The sequence below is a fragment of the Oncorhynchus nerka genome, linkage group LG4 (genome assembly GCF_034236695.1).
Source record: "Oncorhynchus nerka isolate Pitt River linkage group LG4, Oner_Uvic_2.0, whole genome shotgun sequence".
NCBI classification, from domain to species: Eukaryota; Metazoa; Chordata; class Actinopteri; order Salmoniformes; family Salmonidae; genus Oncorhynchus; species Oncorhynchus nerka.
The window spans coordinates 88,062,696-88,087,668 of NC_088399.1; the positions used below are offsets into that span (position 1 = coordinate 88,062,696).

The 24,973-nt window shown below is 44.7% G+C and overlaps 1 protein-coding gene across 1 annotated transcript in view; it reads left to right on the forward strand.

Moving 5' to 3' along the window:
* Positions 1 to 24,973, forward strand: part of LOC115128730 (solute carrier family 45 member 4-like) — a 71,411-nt gene that overhangs the window by 40,360 nt on the left and 6,078 nt on the right. The window contains exons 4-7 of the mRNA XM_065018002.1: positions 13,075 to 13,263; positions 21,958 to 22,137; positions 22,257 to 23,425; positions 23,719 to 23,818. Of these exons, the coding sequence (XP_064874074.1) occupies positions 13,075 to 13,263; positions 21,958 to 22,137; positions 22,257 to 23,425; positions 23,719 to 23,818 (1,638 nt within the window). The remainder of the gene's footprint in view (positions 1 to 13,074; positions 13,264 to 21,957; positions 22,138 to 22,256; positions 23,426 to 23,718; positions 23,819 to 24,973) is intronic.

Here is a 24,973-nt window from a genome sequence, read left to right on the forward strand (position 1 = left end):
TTTACTTCCCTATGCTGAATAAGAAGAATCACCACAAAGAGATGTAGATTGAGAAGTTTGCTAGGCGGGATTGTGTGAGCCGGCACATTTTTAAACCCCCCGCACCTGTTTTTCTCTGTGGAATCATTTTTGGGGGGTGAGGTCACCGACAAACCCAACTCTCAGCTGGTGATGGGAGGGATGATCCAACTGGAATCATTTTTGGGGGGTGAGGTCACCGACAAACCCAACTCTCAGCTGGTGATGGGAGGGATGATCCAACTGGAATCATTTTTGGGGGGTGAGGTCACCGACAAACCCAACTCTCAGCTGGTGATGGGAGGGATGATCCAACTGGAATCATTTTTGGGGGGTGAGGTCACCGACAAACCCAACTCTCAGCTGGTGATGGGAGGGATGATCCAACTGGAATCATTTTTGGGGGGTGAGGTCACCGACAAACCCAACTCTCAGCTGGTGATGGGAGGGATGATCCAACTGGAATCATTTTTGGGGGGCGAGGTCACCGACAAACTCAACTCCCAGCTGGTGATGGGAGGGATGATCCAACTGGAATAATTTTTGGGGGGTGAGGTCACCGACAAACCCAACTCTCAGCTGGTGATGGGAGGGATGATCCAACTGGAATAATTTTTGGGGGGTGAGGTCACCGACAAACCCAACTCTCAGCTGGTGATGGGAGGGATGATCCAACTGGAATCATTTTTGGGGGGTGAGGTCACCGACAAACCCAACTCTCAGCTGGTGATAGGAGGGATGATCCAACTGGAATCATTTTTGGGGGGTGAGGTCACCGACAAACCCAACTCTCAGCTGGTGATGGGAGGGATGATCCAACTGGAAAAACACGGGACAGGTGGCATTTCTAATGAGGCTGGAATTTGTGGAATTTTAAGGCTGTGTTGTTGTGGTTCTCTGTTAAAATACTAGTCCTCAATCCCCATCCAACATTCCTGCATACCTTGCATATTGAATTCTGGGGAAAAGTTAGTTGGACAATGGGTTATTAGTTGGATATTGTCAGTTGGACATTGTATAAGTAGGGTCACAGCTCAGATCAGGGTTGACCAAACCCGGTCCTGTGGCCCCCCTGGGTCCACGTTTTGGGTTTTGTCCATGCCACAACCCGGTCCTGTGGCCCCCCTGGGTCCACGTTTTGGGTTTTGTCCTTGCCCAAACCCAGTCCTGTGGCCCCCCTGGGTCCACGTTTTGCACTACACAGTTGACTCCAATAAATAATGCTAGATGACATGTTTAGGTAATCTATCTCGGGGGTAGGCAACCCTGTTCCTGGAGTGCTGCAGGTGGTGCAGGATTGGAGGCACCAGACCTGACCAACTGAGCTAATGGATCACTTGGTCTGGTCACCTGTTCTTCCAGTTCAGTAAAAACATCAAGTTGCCTACCTCTAAACTAGCTGAACATTGCATAGCGTATGTCCAATGTCCAATCTCAGCAAGGTTATGGTGTGGCCACAAAGAACAGTCAGTGACTTACACACTGTGAAATCCCACTGTGGGTTTAATGAATGCACTGCTAGTAGACCTCTGAAATCTATACTGCTATGACACACACACACACACACACAAATACACACAGGCCCCCCCAGGGCACCCACTACTGCTGGCTCTCTGTCCCTCTTTCCCTCCCAGTTAGACAGCAAGGAGAGATTTAGCCATTTCTCTGACTGCCCACAGTTGAACTCAGGCAACGAGATGGAGGACTTGCGGTAGACTCATCTCATCACTCTATCAGATCTAACTGCTTTAATTCACATTAAGCTGGGGCGTTTTCCTTTCATTAACGTGAGATGATAGCTAGATGACATATAGCACTCTGATATGAGCTGTGTGCGTCATGTCATGTGCTCGTTCATTTGTCCAGTACTCTGTCAATATGAGCTGGCCTCATCCCATGTAGTCCTATGGGGCTCATCCCATGTAGTCCTATGGGGCTCATCCCATGTCGTCCTATGGGGCTCATCCCATGTCGTCCTATGGGGCTCATCCCATGTCGTCCTATGGGGCTCATCCCATGTCGTCCTATGGGGCTCATCCCATGTCGTCCTATGGGGCCCATCCCATGTCGTCTTATGGGGCCCTTTACCTTATTACATGTCAAACAGGAAGCAGTGTGTGTGTGTGTGTGTGTGTGTGTGTGATGTCACACGGGAAGCAGTGTGTGTGGGCAGGCAGGGGGCAGGAACCTTCCGTGACTCTGGAGCTTACTGATAGAGGCTTTGAGGCACACACACACGCACCTCACAGCCTGCTGCCAGCCTGCTGCCAGCCCCAGACATCACTGTGCCGTGCCTCATGGGTATGCCACATCTCACAGATAGAGCAGAGTCTCTCTCACACACACACACACACACTCTCTCTTTCATAATGGATTTTTAATAATTGTCAGTGTGAGCTTTAGCTAATTTCTGACTATAAAATGCATTATGCAAAGTGTTAGGCTAATGTCTTGTTCCTAGACATCACAGTGACCATGGATCTGATGGGTTGAACATAGATTGACTATAACAGGCCAACTAGAAACAAAACCATTGGTAATAAAAGGATGGGAACCGGGGTTGGGGTCAATTCCATTTCTATTCTGAAAGTAAACCAAATTCCAATTCCACATTTTCCCTCATTGAAAAGTATTGAATAGAATTGGAATTTCAGTGTACTTCAGTGTACTTCCTGAATATGGAATTGACCCCAACCCTGATGGGAACCATTACGCCTAGGAGCTTTATGGTCCATGTTGGCCTCTGTTCTTTTTAATATCATAAACATTACCACGCTCTTTACAATCAACCTTTATTCTCTCTGGTTGTCTTCCATTGTTTCGTGGCCTGTGAGGCTTTTCATCAGCTTCTCCAAAACAATCAGTGCCTGTTGAACCCAGATCCTTTGGCTAGAGCGAGACCTATTCATTTAGGGTTTGTTTTATTTCAATATAGCCATCGTCATCACTCTCCGAACCTTGAGCCATCTGTGCCCACAAAAGCAGGAAACACCCACACTGTGACCTATTTCGTTCCAGGAGCCCCGTTGGGAACCTAATTTGTCTGACTAGCTTCCAATAGAGAATGTTTAATGAGGTGTAGTGACTGGGTGGTAATGTTGTTGTTGTTGTGTTGTCACAGAACGTTGCAGATGCTACTGCAGCAGTTCATTTTAGCCTAGAATTTGTGATGCTGTGGTTTACTCCCAGTTGTACAAAATGGAATTTAGAGTTATGTATTGTGAGGGAGTCCATGGAGACGGCAGTATAATGTGAGAAATGGCTCATTTTTAGTGATCTTCTGTCTGATTTGACTTTGGGGGGCTGTGTTAAAGGGATGTTGTTAAGGAGGCCCTTCACATTTACATTTACATTTAAGTCATTTAGCAGACGCTCTTATCCACCTACTTCCCCAGAGTCAGATGAAGTTGTGGATACCATTGTTATGTCTCTGTGTCCAGTATGAAGGAAGTTGGAGGTAATTTCACAAGCCAATGCTAACTCACGTTAGCGGAAGTATATAAAGGGTCTCATTGCCAAAATCCCAAAGTATCCCTTTAATAATCTGTAAACATACAACACGACGCAATTTAGTCTTATTTTAATAATCTGTATACATACAACACGACGCAATTTAGTCTTATTTCGTCCCCGTCTGTGTTAAATTCACCATGTCTCTGCTGGGGTTGATTGGAGGAAGAATCCTCTCTTCCTCCGCCTCTACTGCAGTGTCCCAGGACTGTGGCTGACTACTGACTACTGCAGTATTATGTAACACTGCTGACTAACAGGTGTGTGTGTGTGTGTGTGTTTCTTGCAGTTTTAAATGCGAGTAGAGTGGATGCAGCATAAAACAAAATCTCCTTGTTACATTAGAAGCCAGCTCGGAATCAGTCAATCAGAGCTGAGGACGGCCCCTCTCTTCTCATTCACCCGTACACTGCTAACACACAATACATCATCTTACCGCACTGTGCGAATGACCTTGAAGGCACCTTGATGACACTACTGTTCTACGCGCTAAGAAGGGGGAACAAACAGCTGTGCGTGTGTGTGTGATTCATACTGCGGGACAGCTGAGCTAGCTCTTCTCCTGGCTGTCTTCTATTCTATATTACAGGGCAGTACGGACTCCCCTGTCCTGGCTGTCTTCTATTCTGTATTACAGGGCAGTACGGACTCCCCTGTCCTGGCTGTCTTCTATTCTGTATTACAGGGCAGTACGGACTCCCCAACCTGGGTCCTGAGCATCTCCTTTCGCTGCTTAATGAATGCACCAATACAAACACAACCCCCCTCTCACTCTCACTCACTCACACACACAGACATGCACACACACCCTCAGATCAGCACGGAAAACAAACGCTGCAACGTAGCCTGCCGTGAGGGGGATTTCTGTCTGTCTGTCCATCTGTCTGTCTGTCTCTAGGTCTCTTATTTGAGTCAGATATACCCTGCTCTCTGCTCGGTCGGCGGAGCCTGGCAAAGCTCTTCATCACTGGGTGCACTTTAAACCGCCCTCGGTAATTAAATCACACTTTTCGATGTCAACTGCAGGAAGGCAGGCAGGCCGCTGTGCCACCGGTGGCTCTATTGGCAGGAGCCTCCACCTGTCATCATGGTTCACTTCTTAAGTGCGTAACAAAATTACATTTTGTTGATGCAGTTTATTTAGTTTCTTAATTGTATTTCAGTGTTATTGTCTATTGTTGATAGTTATCTCTAGGCTACAGAATGAATTGAAGTTTCGCTCCTCTGGTTTTCTGAAGTTGTTTAAAAGCTATAGTACTTTGTCAGTGGAACCGGCAGTAAAGTGGACCCGGCAGTACAGTGGACCCGGCAGTACAGTGGACCCGGCAGTACAGTGGACCCGGCAGTACAGTGGAACCGGCAGTACAGTGGAACCGGCAGTACTGTGGACCCGGCTGCTCTAATCACTGCTCCCTACATTCTTAGAAGAAAAGGTGCTATCTAGAACCTGAAAGGGCTCTTTGGCTCCTCATAGGAGAACCCTTTTTTCCAGGTAGAACCCTTTTGGTTCCATGTAAAACCCTGTACACAGAGGGTTCTACATGGAACCCAAAAGGGTTCTTCCCTTTTTTTCTAAGAGTGTACCGCACCACTGTTTAACTGGGAAACGAGTGCTCTGTTGCCTCCATCCATCAAATGTTGTGTGTTTGTGTGAGTAGGAACGCATCTCTTCTGGAATGGATGGGCGTTTTATTAAATAGTCTCCTCACGGACACTCCCCCTCACACAAACGTTATGACTCACATCCCAACACGATGTAGGCCAGCCCCCCCCCCCCCCCCCTTCCACCGCTCTCACCTCTCAGGGGCTCTGCTACAAATGTGTCAATGCATTTAAACTGGCATCTCTCTCTTTTAGTCCCTCAATCTCTTTCTCTCTTTTGCTCTCTTTCTCTCTCTCTCTTTATCTCTTTCTCTATGTGTCTGAACATTAAGAACACCTTCCTAATATTGAGTTGCTACCCCCCCATTTGCCATCACAACAGCCTAAATTTGTCAGGGCATGGACTCTACAAGGTGTTGAAAGCATTCCACAGGGATGCTGGCCCATGTTGACTCCAATGCTTTTGTTAGCAGTTGATGTTATTCTTTAATAACACAGACCCCAAATCAAATCAGGGTTTATTCAAATAGGAAATCATGCTTGGAAGTAGATGGTCATTCTCCCCTGTCCTCAGTGATGCTCTCCTGAGACTCTCTCCAGTGAACAAAGGGGCAGGATCTAGTTTTATAACCCAGCCCTAGCCTGTGGTTGACCAATTAGAATTCCTTGCAATAAAACTGGGCCAATAGCCAGATAAGTATCCTATTTCATACTCAATATGCAGACAAATTCCTCCCATGTCCCTGCATTAATCCCCTACTACAGAAAAAAACACTATTTCCATTGATCTTTAGTCCTCTATTGGCTGTTAGTCCTCTGTCCCTCTCTTTATCTTGGAAATATTCTTACACTTCTCATAGTTGTGTCAAGTTGGCTGGATGTCTTTTGGGTGGTGGATCATTCTTAATACTTGCGGAAAACTGTTGAGTGTGAAAAAACCCAGCAGCATTTGCAGTTCTTGACACAATCCAGTGTGCCTGGGACCTACTACCATACCCCGTTCAAAGGCATTTAAATCTTTTGTCTTTCTCATTCACCCTCTGAATGGCAAACATACACAATCCATGTCGCAGTTGTATTAAAAGGCTTAAAAATCCTTCTTTAACCCGTCTCCTCCTCTTCATCTACACTGATTGAAGTGGATTTAACAAGTGACATCAATAAGGGACCACAGCTTTCACCTGGATTCACCTGGTCAGTCTGTGTCATGGAAAGAACATGTGTTCTTAATGTTTTGTACACTCAGTTTATATCTTCACTCTCACTCAGCTTCTCTCTCTCTCAAGCTGTCTCGCTCTCTCTCAGCTTCTATATCTTCACTCTGTGTTTTCGGTTGGTTGTGCATCACATAATTATTCATTGGCTGAGACCCACTGCTTGCATATTAGCTCTTTCTATTGTTGGAAACACAGTGAGGATTGAGAACAGCATTCCTATTGTTGGAAACACAGTGAGGGTTGAGAACAGCATTCCTATTGTTGGAAACACAGTGAGGGTTGAGAACAGCATTCCTATTGTTGGAAACACAGTGAGGGTTGAGAACAGCATTCCTATTGTTGGAAACACAGTGAGGGTTGAGAACAGCATTTCTATTGTTGGAAACACAGTGAGGGTTGAGAACAGCATTTCTATTGTTGGAAACACAGTGAGGGTTGAGAACAGCATTCCTATTGTTGGAAACACAGTGAGGGTTGAGAACAGCATTTCTATTGTTGGAAACACAGTGAGGGTTGAGAACAGCATTTCTATTGTTGGAAACACAGTGAGGGTTGAGAACAGCATTTCTATTGTTGGAAACACAGTGAGGGTTGAGAACAGCATTTCTATTGTTGGAAACACAGTGAGGGTTGAGAACAGCATTTCTATTGTTGGAAACACAGTGAGGGTTGAACAGCATTCCTATTGTTGGAAACACAGTGAGGGTTGAGAACAGCATTTCTATTGTTGGAAACACAGTGAGGGTTGAGAACAGCATTCCTATTGTTGGAAACACAGTGAGGGTTGAGAACAGCATTCCTATTGTTGGAAACACAGTGAGGGTTGAGAACAGCATTCCTATTGTTGGAAACACAGTGAGGGTTGAGAACAGCATTCCTATTGTTGGAAACACAGTGAGGGTTGAGAACAGCATTTCTATTGTTGGAAACACAGTGAGGGTTGAGAACAGCATTCCTATTGTTGGAAACACAGTGAGGGTTGAGAACAGCATTTCTATTGTTGGAAACACAGTGAGGGTTGAGAACAGCATTCCTATTGTTGGAAACACAGTGAGGGTTGAGAACAGCATTCCTATTGTTGGAAACACAGTGAGGGTTGAGAACAGCATTTCTATTGTTGGAAACACAGTGAGGGTTGAGAACAGCATTTCTATTGTTGGAAACACAGTGAGGGTTGAGAACAGCATTCCTATTGTTGGAAACACAGTGAGGGTTGAGAACAGCATTTCTATTGTTGGAAACACAGTGAGGGTTGAGAACAGCATTTCTATTGTTGGAAACACAGTGAGGGTTGAGAACAGCATTTCTATTGTTGGAAACACAGTGAGGGTTGAGAACAGCATTTCTATTGTTGGAAACACAGTGAGGGTTGAGAACAGCATTTCTATTGTTGGAAACACAGTGAGGGTTGAGAACAGCATTTCTATTGTTGGAAACACAGTGAGGGTTGAACAGCATTCCTATTGTTGGAAACACAGTGAGGGTTGAGAACAGCATTTCTATTGTTGGAAACACAGTGAGGGTTGAGAACAGCATTCCTATTGTTGGAAACACAGTGAGGGTTGAGAACAGCATTCCTATTGTTGGAAACACAGTGAGGGTTGAGAACAGCATTCCTATTGTTGGAAACACAGTGAGGGTTGAGAACAGCATTTCTATTGTTGGAAACTCAGTGAGGGTTGAGAACAGCATGTGAAATGATCCTGTAAATAATTCATACAGGACATCCCTCTGCTAGCCGACACTCTTAGCAAAAAGGGTTCTTCGGCTGTCCCCCATAGGAGAGCCCTATTTGGTTCCAGGTGGAACAATTTTGGGTTCCTGGGTTCCATGTAGGACCCTCTGTGAAAAGGGTTCTACATGGAACCCAAAAGGGTTCTACCTGGACCCAAAAAGGGTTCTACCTGGACCCAAAAAGGGTTCTCCAAAGGATTATCTTATGGGGACAGCTGAATAGCTCTTTTAGATTGCACCTTTTTTTCCCGAAGAATGTAGATGTAAACCCCTCTCTGTCCCTGTTGCCAAGGATTTTAAACTGCCAGCCATCTCAGCTACACATTGATTGTTGTCAAGGTGTTTTTCTTGAAGAGGGCTTTGTTAGCAGTTGTTAATGGGTGTTTCCCAAGCAGCAACCTATTCCCTATAAAGCCCTATTGGCTCTGATCAAAAGTAGGGCACTATATAGGGAATAGTATGCCATTTGGGACAATGATTTGTACTGTAACCCTGGTCTGTTGAGGTTCTGCTATGTTTCCTCCTCTGTCTGTCTCTCTCCCTCCAAGTGTTAAGGCCAGGCAGGCTGTTATGCACCTGACCAAGTCTAGCTGGCAGCAGCGCAGCCCCAGAAAGCACCCGCTTCCTGCCAGTCCTCTATCATCCAGCCTGTGACTACTTCACTTCACCCCCCCCAAGCCCTCCTCCCTCTCTCCTACAGTCCCTGACTTGCTTTCACTTTTCACACCAACCACTCAGACCCCAACATGATTTATGGTCAGTTTCATTTTCTCAAGAAAAGCCCTCTAATAAAAATGGTTGGATGGGAAGGGTGACGTATCGGATGAAATTGTTTTATATCTAAATGGCAGCAGCAAAGGAGGAATGGACAGGTCGAAAGCTCAATCCTGGGAGCGTAAATTAGTGTACAGGTGGTTAATTAGTGTGTGTGTGTGTGTGTGTGTGTGTGTGTGTGTGTGTGTGTGTGTGTGTGTGTGTGCTTGACACTTGTTTTGATCTGAGCAGCTTTTGCAGCCCAGGGCCTACTATATAAGGTGTTGTGACACATGAGACGGACCAGCCTCTAGACTGTTAAGCTCTCCATTCCTCAGAACAGAACATCCTCGTAGAAGTAATAAAAACCTTTGTCCTTCTACATGTCCCATCCACTTCCAGACATTAGCCATCGATAAATCACCTCTAAGTGTCTCAGCCAAGTCAATGTAAATGTCATTGTTATTGACTGTGGCCTAATGGTCATTGGGTTGGGAAGGGTAAACTGACCTGACACCTTGCTTACCCAAGGAATTCCACAAGATGCACTGATAGCATTTGTGTCTAATGATTCCGTTGTGGAGCTATATGAGCTGGCACCAAGACTGACTGAACACACTGTAAGGCCTGGACCAGAGCCATATGAATGAGCCAGCTGTGCTCGTTCAGTTCCACATATGGGACGCCATTGTGTGTCAAATGGGAATGATGTGTCAAGATTAACGTCTTTGATGGAGAAGATTGTGAGTTGCCCCCTTCTCACGTCCTTATTACCCACTGTGAGTTGCCCCCTTCTCACGTCCTTATTACCCACTGTGAGTTGTCCCCTTCTCACGTCCTTATTACCCACTGTGAGTTGCCCCCTTCTCCCCCTTCTCAGTTGCCCCCTTTACGTCCTTATTACCCACTGTGAGTTGCCCCCTTCTCACGTCCTTATTACCCACTGTGAGTTGCCCCCTTCTCACGTCCTTATTACCCACTGTGAGTTGTCCCCTTCTCACGTCCTTATTACCCACTGTGAGTTGCCCCCTTCTCACGTCCTTATTACCCACTGTGAGTTGCCCCCTTCTCACGTCCTTATTACCCACTGTGAGTTGCCCCCTTCTCACGTCCTTATTACCCACTGTGAGTTGTCCCCTTCTCACGTCCTTATTACCCACTGTGAGTTGTTTTCATTTTTCCCCTCAGTCATTCTCTTTGTTTCTCTCGCTCTCTGCCTCTGTCCATCTGTCTCTCTGTCCCTCTCACTGTCTCTCTCTGTCCCTCACCCCCCTCTCTCTGCCTCTGTCCAGCTGTCTCTCTGTCCCTCTCACTGTCGCTCTCTATCCCTCACCCCCTCTCTCTATCCCTCGCCCCCTCTCTCTGTCCCTCACCCCCCTCTGTCTAGTTTTGTGACTCTGCTCTTTCCTACATGGTCTAAATCTGTCTGTCCTAAGTCTCGCTGGGCAACAGTAAATATATCCTGAAGTAGTGCGAGTCACACTGCTCTCAGTATTGTTCCACATCTTTGACCCGGTGGAGAGAAAAATCCTGGTCTTTATTTACTAGAATCGGACATCCTGTTTACCCCGACCGCTTTCCCAAAGAAACAAACTGCTTACCGACAGATTAAAATCTGTTTGCGACATTTTATGTGTTTGTATCCGACCCCGACAGCAGGTTGTGACCAAAACAAGTGAACAATTTACAGAAACACAGTTTTGGGGCCCTGTGAGTAACCTCAATTAAAACCTTGAGGAGGAAGTCATGTCTCATTGATTGGTCATTGAGGGGTCATAAGGACATGTCTACAGCAAGTCCGTCTACAGGCAACAGGAAGTAGTGATGTTTGGGGGACAGTGGAGCTCTGGGTTCCCAAGCCACCTGGGTCATGGTCATCATCAACAACCATCAGGTTCACTTGAACCAGAATGTGAACAGGGCTTCACTTACTGTGAGATCCTGTATAGTCTACATTCTGATAAGACCATAACCCACTAGTCTACATTCTGATAAGACCATAACCCGCTAGTCTACACTCTGATAAGACCATAACCCACTAGTCTACACTCTGTTAAGACCATAACCCGCTAGTCTACACTCTGATAAGACCATAACCCACTAGTCTACATTCTGATAAGACCATAACCCACTAGTCCACATTCTGATAAGACCATAACCCACTAGTCTACACTCTGATAAGACCATAACCCACTAGTCTACACTCTGATAAGACCATAACCCACTAGTCTACACTCTGATAAGACCATAACCCACTAGTCTACACTCTGATAAGACCATAACCCACTAGTCTACACTCTGATAAGACCATAACCCACTAGTCTACACTCTGATAAGACCATAACCAACTAGTCTACACTCTGATAAGACCATTACCCGCTAGTCTACACTCTGATAAGACCATAACCCACTAGTCTACACTCTGATAAGACCATAACCCACTAGTCTACACTCTGATAAGACCATAACCCACTAGTCTACACTCTGATAAGACCATAACCCACTAGTCTACACTCTGATAAGACCATAACCCACTAGTCTACACTCTGATAAGACCATAATCCACTATAGTGGAAACAACATTGATTCGACCAGTGTGTTCCCAGTGGGAAAGTTATAACATTTTCTGAGCAGGTATAAGAGTAGCCTACTCTTTTTATTTCATTTTTTAGCTGATTCCAGAGTTCTTAGAATGAAATGTGAGATTTGTTCTCACTGGCAAAGTTTTATATTATAAATGATCACTTTGCTTCATTGAAAATGTGGGGGGTGTGGCCTCGTCTAACACGGTGAGGGGGTGTGGCCTCGTCTAACACGGTGAGGGGGTGTGGCCTCGTCTAACATGGTGAGGGGGTGTGGCCTCGTCTAACACGGTGAGGGGGTGTGGCCTCGTCTAACACGGTGAGCGGGTGTGGCCTCGTCTATCACGGTGAGCGGGTGTGGCCTCGTCTATCACGGTGAGGGGGTGTGGCCTCGTCTATCACGGTGAGCGGGTGTGCCCTCGTCTATCACGGTGAGGGGGTGTGGCCTCGTACTATCCTCCTTAAGGTGTATGCAACCATAATGTGACAGCCAGTCAAACTCCAATCAAGAACTTAACCAGAGTCAGAGATAGGCTTTCCATAACCCTCCAGTTTTATAGTTGAAACGGTGTAAAAATGAAGTCATTGGAGCATCTCAGACTAAAAGGCATTATTAATGCACAACCGAGTCTAACCGACGTATCATAGTCACATAGTGAACAATACAATACTTGACCAACACTGTACATAGAAAACATATCCTGCTTGAATATTGTTCTAAATAGGATTAGTATTTATATAACATGTAAACTAACTTAAGTGTGAAGAGAAATCACATGTAGGGAGAAGCTAGCTCCAAAACAGCACTTAACAGGCAGGCTAGGCTAACGAGGGAATACATGTAATCGATTTACTTAAAAACTCAGAATTAAAACATGACCTGCAGAAAATACTTAGAATACTAAAAGATGAACATCTTAGAAATTATTTGTACTTACAGACCATGCTTAACAAAGGCTTAACAAGAAGGATGGCAGAAGATAAACCTCCGCATTATGTCACTCTTTTCCAACATCATGAACTGCATCATTTTTCCTGTTTTTACCACCAACAAAGAAGTAGCACAGCGGAGTACACGCTAGCTGCTGCTACACGAAACAGCCACTGGATGGCGCCAAATCAAAAGCCACTTGGCCAAAAGAATAGAAGGCAGAATAGGCCTCATCTAACATATTGCACTTGAATGGATCTTAAACACAGAACAGACAGCTGGTATGATTCATTGTGACAAAATGTTTCCAAATATCAGTTTGTTGGATAAGACGATGGATGAATGACAATCACCCACAAGTGTCCTTCTAAGATGGTGTTGTTACTTGCATATTACTAGCATGTAGGCTACCCCATTTATGTACACCAGGACTCCATTCTGTGCCTGCGTAGTAGCCAGTGAATTGGCACACTTCACCGAATCTGCTTTGTCATTCAGCAAGTAACACTACGTAAAAGGGCTACTTTGACCAAGATGACAGAAACGTGCAGGTAGCCTTAATAGCCCAGAGAAAATGAGTGTGTGTAATCAGCTTTTTGTATGTATGGAATAATTCGGGGATCTTTTATTTCCACTAATGAAACATGGGACCAATGCTTTACATGTTGCGTTTATATTTGATGATAAACCCTAACCCCCTTCTCGTTTCCTTCCTGTCGATCTCCAGGTCTTCCAGAACAGTATTACAGCCTGACATGGTTCCTGAGCCCCATCCTGGGCCTAATCTTCACACCTCTGATTGGCTCAGCCAGCGATCGCTGCACCCTGAAATGGGGCCGGCGACGCCCTTTCATCCTGGCCCTGTGTGTGGGCGTGCTGTTCGGAGTGGCACTCTTCCTCAACGGGTCACTCATAGGTAACAAATAATATATTATAAACTGGGTGGTTCGAGCCCTGAATGCTGATTGGCTGACAGCCATGGTATATCAGACCCAGTGATGTAAAAATACTTTAAAGTACTACTTAAGTATTTTTTGGGGGTATCTGTACTTTACTTTACTATTTATATTTTTGACAACATTTGCTTTTACTCCACTACATTCCTAAAGAAATAATGTACTTTCTACACCCAAAAGTACTCGGTACATTTTGAATGCTTAGCAGGACAGGAAAACGGTCTGATTCACGCACTTAAAAAGAAAATTCCTTGTCATTCCTACTGCATCTGATCTGGCGGACTCACTAAACACTAAACAGGCTAAACACAAATGCTTTGTTTGTAAATTAAAAAACAAAAGAATCGTGCCGTTTGGTTTGCATAATATAAGGAATTTTAAATGATCTATACTTTTCTTTGGATACTTAAAAACCTCTTTGGGCTGAGATCCCGCTAATCGATCGATATGACAACTGCCAGTGAAAGTACAGGGCGCCAAATTCTAACAACAGAAATCTCATCATTAAAATTCCACAAACATACAAGTATTTCACACCATTTTAAAGATGCACTTCTTGTTAATCCCACCACAGTGTCCGATTTCAAATCAGCTTTACGGCGCAAGCACCACAAACGCTTATGTTAGGTCAGCGCCAAGTCACAGAAAAACACAGCCATTTTTCCAGCCAAAGAGAGGAGTCACAAAAATCAGAAATAGAGATAGAATTCATCACTAACCTTTGATGATATTCATCAGATGAGACTCATAGGACTTCATGTTACACAATACATGTATGTTTTGTTCGATAAAGTTCATATTTATATAAAAAAAATCTCAGTATACATTGGCGCGTTATGTTCAGTAGTTCCAAAAACATCCAGTGATTTTGCAGAGAGCCACATCAATTTACAGAAATACTTATCATACATGTTGATGAAAATACAAGTGTTATACATGGAACTTTAGATACACTTCTCCTTAAAGCAACCGCTGTGTCAGATTTGAAAAAAGACAAGCAAACCAGGCAATAATCTGAGTACGACGCTCAGAGACTAAAACAACCCAAATAGATATCAGAAATAGCATTATAAATACAGTGCCTTGCGAAAGTATTCGGCCCCCTTGAACTTTGCGACCTTTTGCCACATTTCAGGCTTCAAACATAAACATATAAAACTGTATTTTTTTGTGAAGAATCAACAACAAGTGGGACACAATCATGAAGTGGAACGACATTTATTGGATATTTCAAACTTTTTTAACAAATCAAAAACGGAAAAATTGGGCGTGCAAAATTATTCAGCCCCCTTAAGTTAATACTTTGTAGCGCCACCTTTTGCTGCGATTACAGCTGTAAGTCGCTTGGGGTATGTCTCTATCAGTTTTGCACATCGAGAGACTGAATTTTTTTCCCATTCCTCCTTGCAAAACAGCTCGAGCTCAGTGAGGTTGGATGGAGAGCATTTGTGAACAGCAGTTTTCAGTTCTTTCCACAGATTCTCGATTGGATTCAGGTCTGGACTTTGACTTGGCCATTCTAACACCTGGATATGTTTATTTTTGAACCATTTCATTGTAGATTTTGCTTTATGTTTTGTATCATTGTCTTGTTGGAAGACAAATCTCCGTCCCAGTCTCAGGTCTTTTGCAGACTCCATCAGGTTTTCTTCCAGAATGGTCCTTTATTTGACTCCATCCATCTTCCCATCAATTTTAACCATGCTGCTGCTGAAGAAAAGCAGGCCCAAACCATGATGCTGCCACCACCATGTTTGACAGTGGGGATGGTGTGTTCAGGGTGATGAGCTGTGTTGCTTTTACGTCAAACATAACGTTTTGCATTGTTGCCAAAAAGTTCAATTTTGGTTTCATCTGACCAGAGCACCTTCTTCCACATGTTTGGTGTGTCTCCCAGGTGGCTTGTGGCAAACTTTAAACGACACTTTTTATGGATATCTTTAAGAAATTTACATTTACATTTACATTTAAGTCATTTAGCAGACGCTCTTATCCAGAGCGACTTACAAATTGGAAATGGCTTTCTTCTTGCCACTCTTCCATAAAGGCCAGATTTGTGCAATATACGACTGATTGTTGTCCTATGGACAGAGTCTCCCACCTCAGCTGTAGATCTCTGCAGTTCATCCAGAGTGATCATGGGCCTCTTGGCTGCATCTCTGATCAGTCTTCTCCTTGTATGAGCTGAAAGTTTAGAGGGACGGCCAGGTCTTGGTAGATTTGCAGTGGTCTGATACTCCTTCCATTTCAATATTATCGCTTGCACAGTGCTCCTTGGGATGTTTAAAGCTTGGGAAATCTTTTTGTATCCAAATCCGGCTTTAAACTTCTTCACAACAGTATCTCGGACCTGCCTGGTGTGTTCCTTGTTCTTCATGATGCTCTCTGCGCTTTTAACAGACCTCTGAGACTATCACAGTGCAGGTGCATTTATACGGAGACTTGATTACACACAGGTGGATTGTATTTATCATCATTAGTCATTTAGGTCAACATTGGATCATTCAGAGATCCTCACTGAACTTCTGGAGAGAGTTTGCTGCACTGAAAGTAAAGGGGCTGAATAATTTTGCACGCCCAATTTTTCAGTTTTTGATTTGTTAAAAAAGTTTGAAATATCCAATAAATGTCGTTCCACTTCATGATTGTGTCCCACTTGTTGTTGATTCTTCACAAAAAAATACAGTTTTATATCTTTATGTTTGAAGCCTGAAATGTGGCAAAAGGTCGCAAAGTTCAAGGGGGCCGAATACTTTCGCAAGGCACTGTATAAAATTACCTTTGATGATCTTCATCAGAATACACTCCCAGGAATCCCAGTTCCACAATAAATGTTTTTATTTGTTCGATAAAGTTCATCTTTATGTCTAAATAACTCCTTTTGTTAGCGCATTCAGTTCACAAATCCAAATTCATGACGCATGAGCAGACGAAAAGTCAAACAGTTCCGTTACAGTCCGTAGAAACATGTCAAACGAAGTATACAATCAATCTTTAGGATGTTTTTTAACATAAATCTTCAATAATGTTTCAACCGGAGAATTCCTTTGTCTGTAGAAATGCAATGGAACAGAGCTCGCTCTCACGTCACGAGCTCATGACACTCTGCCAGACACCTGGCTCAAACAGCCCTTATGAGCCCCCACTTCACAGTAGAGGCATCAAACAAGGTTCTAAAGACTGTTGACATCTAGTGGAAGCCTTAGGAAGTGCAACATGACCAATATCCCACTGTATCTTCAATAGGGAATAAGTTGAAAAACAACAAACCTCAGATTTCCCACTTCCCGGTTGGATTTTTCTCAGGTTTTTGCCTGCCATATGAGTTCTGTTATACTCACAGACATCATTCAAACAGGTTTAGAAACTTCAGAGTGTTTCCTATCCAAATATACTAATACTATGCATATCTTAGCTTCTGGGACTGAGTAGCAGGCAGTTTACTCTGGGCACCTTATTCATCCAAGCTACTCAATACTGCCCCCAGCCATAAGAAGATAAGTATATATATATATATATATTTTTTTTTTTCTAAGTGGTGGATCAAAAGTATATTTTTAAGTATATTTTAGCAATTACATTTACTTTTGCTACTTAAGTCAATTTAAAACCAAATACTTTTAGACTTTTACTCAAGTAGTATTCGTATTTTACTGGGTGACTTTCACTTTTACTTAATACTCAAGTATGACAATTGGGTACTTTTTCCACCACTGCGTATACAATGGGTGTGATAAAACATGTATTTTTTCCAAAGCAACTACAGTAATGTGTGCATTCATTTTATATATGGGTGGTCCAAGGAATCAAACCCACTATCCCTGGTGTTACAAGCACCAGCTGAGCTACAGAGGGCCAGCATTGGAACTGGGGGTTAGGCAGGGTTAGGGTTAAAAAGAATAGAAAATTCAATTTCGAGGTCTATAGGTAATTTGCATAATTGAGTGTAATTAAATTGGTGCGTAAGTACAGTATATTTGTTATGTATCTTACTTATTACACGCATACAGATAAATCTGTCAGACAGAGCGAGAGCTGCTGCCACAGCATCTCAAACAGCAAAAGCATAGGCAACAGAAGGCAGGCTTCATCAGCGTATCACACACCACTGGAGGCAGTATGCATTTTAAAAACATATACTTCATTCTTTGAAACCTTAACGTTTTACTAAATATTATGAGGCATGTCTTACCTTGCTTCAAAAGTAGCCTATAGCCAAAATCAGACCATATCTATAGAGGCAATTATTTGATTTCAACTTTCTTTCATTTCCAGTAGCCAAAGGAACAATCCTAGTAATATTAGCAACCCATGCTAGTTGTTGCATATTTGGGGAAGGGAAACGTGGCGATACCTAGTCAGTTGTGCAACTGAATGACTTCAATTGAAATGTGTTTTCCTCATTTAGTTCTCCCCTCTTTCTACATTTCTAACGGATATGTTAATCTCTGTCACGTGAAACCACTCGCATATGGGGTGTGCTTTTGACAACAGTGTTTTAATAGCATAATGAACATTCACGCGTAGCTTCCTGCCTTGTGTGCGTTGCTGTGCTTATAATATGAAGAAATAATAGTTTATCAACATTATAAAGTTAAACGTTCTGATCTGTTGCATCAGACTCATAACTTTTTATGTAGTTTTTTTTGTAGCGTAGGCCTACTGGTTGTATGAACTTGGGATCTATCGTGTGTGTGTGTGTGTGTGTGTGTGTGTGTGTGTGTGGCTCAGTTGCTAAAGCATGGCACTGGCAATGCCAAGTTTGTGGTTTTGATTCCCACGTGGGACCACTATGGGGAAAATGTCTGCACTCCCTACTGTAAGTCTCTCTTGATAAGAGAGTGTCTGCTAAATGACTGAAATGTGAATCAGAGAGAGAGACATGATTGAGTTCACAGGATAGACTAATTATGTTTGCTGTTGTTATCAGTGATAGCAGCCAGACCGTCCGGCAGGCTTTCTGCCTCACCTAATAAGCCCTCTTCTGGAGTGTGATATGAAGCTTATTGAATTGAAAAGTAGCTGAGTTTAGAAAGGTCAGGAAAAAGCCTGGTTCTATAACTTCAATTATGTTCTAATGCAACGTGACCAAAAGTTTCACATCCTACATTAGCCAGCCATCGGCTTTGGTAAACTCATTATCAGTGGAAGTGACCCTAAGTGCCTCACACTGTGCAGGCGAAAGAGAGGAGGGATCCATTTTGCTCCGTGCTTTAAAGGTTCAGCAGAGGAGATCGATAGATAACCCATAGAGTTGTTTTGCTGCCGGCTTCAGGACAGTCCACCAAGTAGGACTGAAGAGTCTGGTAGTAGTGGAAGAGAGAGGACAAGTAGCTTTATTTTCTCTGCTTGCTGGAGATGTGGCTCCATGGGTCACTGAACAAACTGAAAAGTTTGACAGGTCCTGGATTTCAACTGGATTTGATTTAGCTGGCCCGCGTGGCTTTGAAGAGTGTTGGAGAGAGGTGTATGTACGTGTTGCTTTGAAGAGTGTTGGAGAGAGGTGTATGTACGTGTTGTGTTGGAGAGAGGTGTATGTACGTGTTGTGTTGGAGAGAGGTGTATGTACGTGTGTGTTGGCTCAGTGCCCTCGTCGTAGCCCTCCCAGAGCAGCTATTGTTTTGCATCGTCACCCCTATCTCAGGTCCCAGTAACTTGCTGAGAAACAGAAGCAGCAAGGCTACAGACTCCTGTGTCCGCTGACCTGCTGGGCCGGGCGGTGTGTGTGTGAACCGTCATTCTCCGTGACATGGGAAAGGACTGGGAACCAGTTCACAGGGAAACGTTTCCTGTTGTGCCCTCCTTCTTACCTTTCAATGCCTATCTGGAGCTACTTCCTGTCTCCAGCGCTAGCTCACTGCGCGTCACCCCATCAGCCACTCCATTGTCAGGAAGAAAGGCTTTTCTTACTACGTACACATTGACTGACTACACACTGACTACACACAGACTGACTACACACAGACTGACTACACACTGACTGACTACACACTGACTGACTACACACTGACTGACTACACACGGACTACACACAGACTGACTACACACAGACTGACTACACACAGACTGACTACACACAGACTCAGTACAGACTTCTTTCTTCAACTTGTATACCTCTCTTCCTCATCTGTGGTCGTTGTTGATTAGCTAAATATTTTTAAAATAGCATTTCCCCTTTAATAAGAAGGTCTGCATAATGACTTGTTTGTTGTTGTGTGCGGGGAGTTCCTCTGGGCTCAATGGTATGATGGAAATTCACTACTAGGAGTTTACGTTCCCAGTGAAATTGACACTAATGGCGCTTACGATAAGGCTTTGGCTTTGTTTTGTTTTACGGCAATGAAACACAAGCTTTCATGGCTAGTTTGTATTATAAATTATATTTTGATGAATAAGATGCTTGTTTTGATAACTCTGCATTGGTGTGACCAGAACAGGAGTGTTCCAATGAGGTAACACATAGATGAGGTAACACATAGATGAGGTAACACCTAGAGGTAACACATAGATGAGGTAACATCTAGATGAGGTAACACATAGATGAGGTAACATCTAGATGAGGTAACACATAGATGAGGTAACACATAGATGAGGTAACACATAGATGAGGTAACACATAGATGAGGTAACGCATAGATGAGGTAACGCATAGATGAGGTAACATCTAGATGAGGTAACGCATAGATGAGGTAACGCATAGATGAGGTAACATCTAGATGAGGTAACACATAGATGAGGTAACACATACTGTAGATGAGGTAACACATATATGAGGTTACACATAGATGAGGTATCACATAGATGAGGTATCACATAGATGAGGTAACACATACTGTAGATGAGGTAACACATAGATGAGGTTACACATAGATGAGGTATCACATAGATGAGGTATCACATAGATGAGGTAACATCTAGATGAGGTAACACATAGATGAGGTAACACATAGATGAGGTAACACATAGATGAGGTAACACATAGATGAGGTAACATCTAGATGAGGTAACACATAGATGAGGTAACACATAGATGAGGTTACACATAGATGAGGTAACACATAGATGAGGTAACACATAGATGAGGTAACACATAGATGAGGTTACATCTAGATGAGGTAACACATAGATGAGGTAACATCTAGATGAGGTAACACATAGATGAGGTAACACATAGATGAGGTTACATCTAGATGAGGTAACACATAGATGAGGTTACATCTAGATGAGGTAACACATAGATGAGGTAACATCTAGATGTTCTCTGTAGCCATAAGGGTACATATGATCCAGTCAACCTTGACGTGTGTTTCCTGGTCTGTGAGATGATATATGTAATAAATGTCAGTGTGTGCCATCAACCAATGTCCTTTGGGGTAATACTAAACCTCTGGGTAAGACAGAGGTCTCTCTCACAGCTTGGACCAGACACAAGCGCAACGAGAGTAGCCACACACCACGCAAGGCGTTATGGGAAATGGGCTATGAATGACCTAGGGTATATGGTGGTGTGTCAGGGTTTCCGTTAGCCAGCAATAGCCGGATTTGGGCCTAAAAATAAATAAATAGAACAGCCGATAAATAAAATTGACGTCAGACAGGAGAAGAAGAAAAAATATCTAATTGCAAAATATTTTTTATTAAATATAAATATGAAATATTATTGAATTAGCCTCTTCATTGGTGGAAATCCATTTGACTGGTCTTGTTTATCGGTCTATGGGTTAATTTGCATAATTTAATGGAATTAAATTGGCGTGTGTGTATAGTATATTTGTTATGTATGTTATCATCTGAACAGAGTACAGATACAGAGCCGTTGAGCAGACAAATCTGTCAGACAGTTGAGAGAGCTGCTGCAGCATCTCAAACAGCAAATACATAGGCAACGGAAGGCAGGCTTCCTCAGCACGTTACATACATTTCTACATGTCTAAGGGTTATTTTCATCTGTCACATGAAACCTCTTTGCACATGGGGTGCGCTTTTGACTGTGTTTTCCGCTAATAGTATAATGAACATTCGCACGTAGCCTCCTGACTTGTGTGCGTTGCTAATAGTTTATCAACATTTTAAAGTTAAATGTTCTGATCTGTTGCATCAGACTCATTGCTTTAAAAAAAAATGTTTTATGTAGCCTAGGCCTACTGGTTGTATGAACTCGGGATCTATTGTGTGTGTGTCCTGTGTGTGTACCCTGTGTGTGTATGTGTGTGTCCTGTGTGTTTCTGTGTAAGAAGGCCTAACCCACTAATCGGGTATTGATTGACATGTGCAAATCTCTCTCTCCATCTCTCTCTCTCTCCACCTCTCTCTCATCTCTCCATCTCTCTTTTCATCTCTCTCGCTCTCTCTCCATCTCTCTCATCTCTCCATCTCTCTTTTCATCTCTCTTTCGCTCTATCTCTCTCCATCTCTCTATCAACTCTCTCTCCATCTCTCTCTCTCTCTTTTCATCTCTCTCTCCCTATCGATCCAGCAGTGTGCTCCTAGTTGGAGAGTTGAAAGGAACTAAGATGGATATTGCTTTTCAATATATGTATAATGGAATGGAATGGTCTCTGTGTCCAACTTTCTCTCTGTCTGTGAATTAGGTCTGATTTTCTGAACCTGTTATACCGGCTAGGATACTAACTCAGTCTCTGTTTGTGGTCAAGGTCTTGCCGTCGGCGACGTGCCAAATAACCAGCCCATAGGGATCGTTCTGACGGTGCTCGGAGTGGTGGTGCTGGACTTCAGTGCAGACGCAACAGAGGGTCCCATAAGGGCCTACCTACTAGACGTGGCAGACACTGAAGAGCAAGACATGGCCCTCAACATCCACGCCTTCTCCTCTGGTATGACACACGTCTTAGTAGCAGGATATTTCCATCACATACCTGTGTCTGTAATGTCTGGGAAAGTTTTGATAGATTGAATATTCTCAAACAGGAAATGATGTGTGTGTCTGCGCCAGGTTGTGGGGGAGCGGTGGGCTACGCGCTGGGCGGTCTGGACTGGACCCACACCTTCCTGGGCTCAATCTTCAAGTCCCAGGAGCAGATCCTCTTCTTCTTCGCCGCCATCTTGTTCACCATCTCGGTGGCTCTGCATCTGTTCAGCATCGAGGAGCAGCGGTATAGCCCCCAGCAGGACCGGCTGGACGAGGAGGCTGACGCCGCCTCCTCCACTGTCAACAAGGTCAACGACACCCTGGGGAAGCTCCACGGCCACAACACCCCCCACATGGAGCTCATTGGAGAGGACGACATCTATGACCCTTGTGACCGTTACGAGTTCTACGGAGAGGGGGGCGAGGACGGGCGCTCATTGCGCGACATTAACATGGACTTCCTGGATGTGGAGATGGTGAGGTCCAAGTCTGACTCTGTGCTGCAAATGGCCGATGCAACACTAGATCACCTGGACCACGAGGCTCTGTTCCTGCGCCATATCGAGCCCTCCATCTTCGCCGACCACCTGTCATCCCACCACGGCTCTCCACCACGCCGCAGCAGCAGCACAGGCAGCCAGGACCTCCTCAAAACCTCCAAAAAGATCTGCCGGCTGTCCCAGTTTCTGCAGGAGCAGGACTGCGACAAGGAGGAGGAGCTGCTCAACAACCAGGTCAACGAGCAGAAGACGCCCAACGGCCGGGCGCACGCCAACGGCTTGGGCCAGGGCGCCAACGGGCACGCCCGCTCAGTCATGAAGAACTCGGCCAGCACCAACGCCTCCACGCGGCACCGCCGCCACGTCTTCTACCGCCAGCCGTCCTGCACCTTCTCCTACTACGGCCGCGTGGGCTCCCACCGTTACCGCTACCGGCGAGCCAACGCCGCGCTGCTCATCAAGTCCTCGCGCAGCTTGAACGACATCTACGAGGTGCAGCGTAGACAGAAGAGGAAACAGCAGAACCCCAGAGCGCGCCACCAGTCAGGCAACACCAACTCCAGCGGGGACACAGAGAGTGAGGAGGGGGAGACGGAGACCACGGTCAGGCTGCTGTGGCTGTCCATGCTGAAGATGCCTCCAGAGCTGATGAGGCTGTGTGTCTGTCATCTCCTCACCTGGTTTTCCATCATAGCTGAGGCCGTCTTCTACACTGACTTCATGGGCCAGGTCATCTACCATGGAGACCCCACGGTAAGGCTGCTGGGACTCCAAGGTCATTGTGTCACGTTATTATAAAGCCAATTGTATTTATTTTGGGCAAAGTTTTCTTTTTTGGCATAAATGTACATATCCTTGTCTTCTGCAAATAAAAAACTATTGATCACACAAAAAAACTCACTCAGATTACTCACCAGATTTTCCTGCCAACCTGTGATTTGAACCTGCTAAACTCTGGTTGCTCGCCTGCTTCTCTAATCTCTGGGCTACCAGCCTCACATTCTTTCTCAGTAACCAAGCTGAGTTGTTTTATCTTCTCTCTCCAGGCTCCTGCTAACTCCACGGAACTGCAGAACTACCACAAAGGAGTTCAGATGGGCTGCTGGGGGCTGGTCATCTACGCCCTGACAGCTGCCTCCTGCTCAGGTCTCTGACCAGTCACTGAGTTGAATGATGGGTGAAAGGAAGGATGGATGGACGGACGAATGAGCGAACGAGTGAACAAAAAAATAAATGAAGTGAACAATGAATGAATGAGCGCATGTGTAGGCCGTGTGCTTTGAGGCAGCCATAAAAACAGTAGTGAACAATGTGCACAAAGTCTTCAGCCATGGTGCTATCTGTGGCTCTGTTCACATGCTGGAGGGTTAGACCGTGATGAGCTAGTGAGCTGAGACCACGGTAGTGAACAATGTGCACACAGTCTTCAGCCATGGTGCTATCTGTGGCTCTGTTCACATGCTGGAGGGTTAGACCGTGATGAGCTAGTGAGCTGAGACCACCTGTACAAGTACAGTCAGACTACTCACAAAGAGCTGTACAGCAACCCAGGATCTAAACACCCAGAGGAATGTTGTACTAGCTACTGGTCACTAAATCATGGTGCCATTCAGTTGAGCCACGGTGTGGATAACACTGGAGTCACCCAAACCAACCTACCCATTCAGTTGAGCCACGGTGTGGAGTCACCCAAACCAACACCCGTGTTGAGCCACGGTGTGGATAACACCCAAACCAACCTACCCATTCAGTTGAGCCACGGTGTGGATAACACTGGAGTCACCCAAACCAACCTACCCATTCAGTTGAGCCACGGTGTGGATAACACTGGAGTCACCCAAACCAACCTACCCATTCAGTTGAGCCACGGTGTGGATAACACTGGAGTCACCCAAACCAACCTACCCATTCAGTTGAGCCACGGTGTGGATAACACTGGAGTCACCCAAACCAACCTACCCATTCAGTTGAGCCACGGTGTGGATAACACTGGAGTCACCCAAACCAACCTACCCATTCAGTTGAGCCACGGTGTGGATAACACTGGAGTCACCCAAACCAACCTACCCATTCAGTTGAGCCACGGTGTGGATAACACTGGAGTCACCCAAACCAACCTACCCATTCAGTCACCCAAAAACCAACCTACCCATTCAGTTGAGCCACGGTGTGGATAACACTGGAGTCACCCAAACCAACCTACCCATTCAGTTGAGCCACGGTGTGGATAACACTGGAGTCACCCAAACCAACCTACCCATTCAGTTGAGCCACGGTGTGGATAACACTGGAGTCACCCAA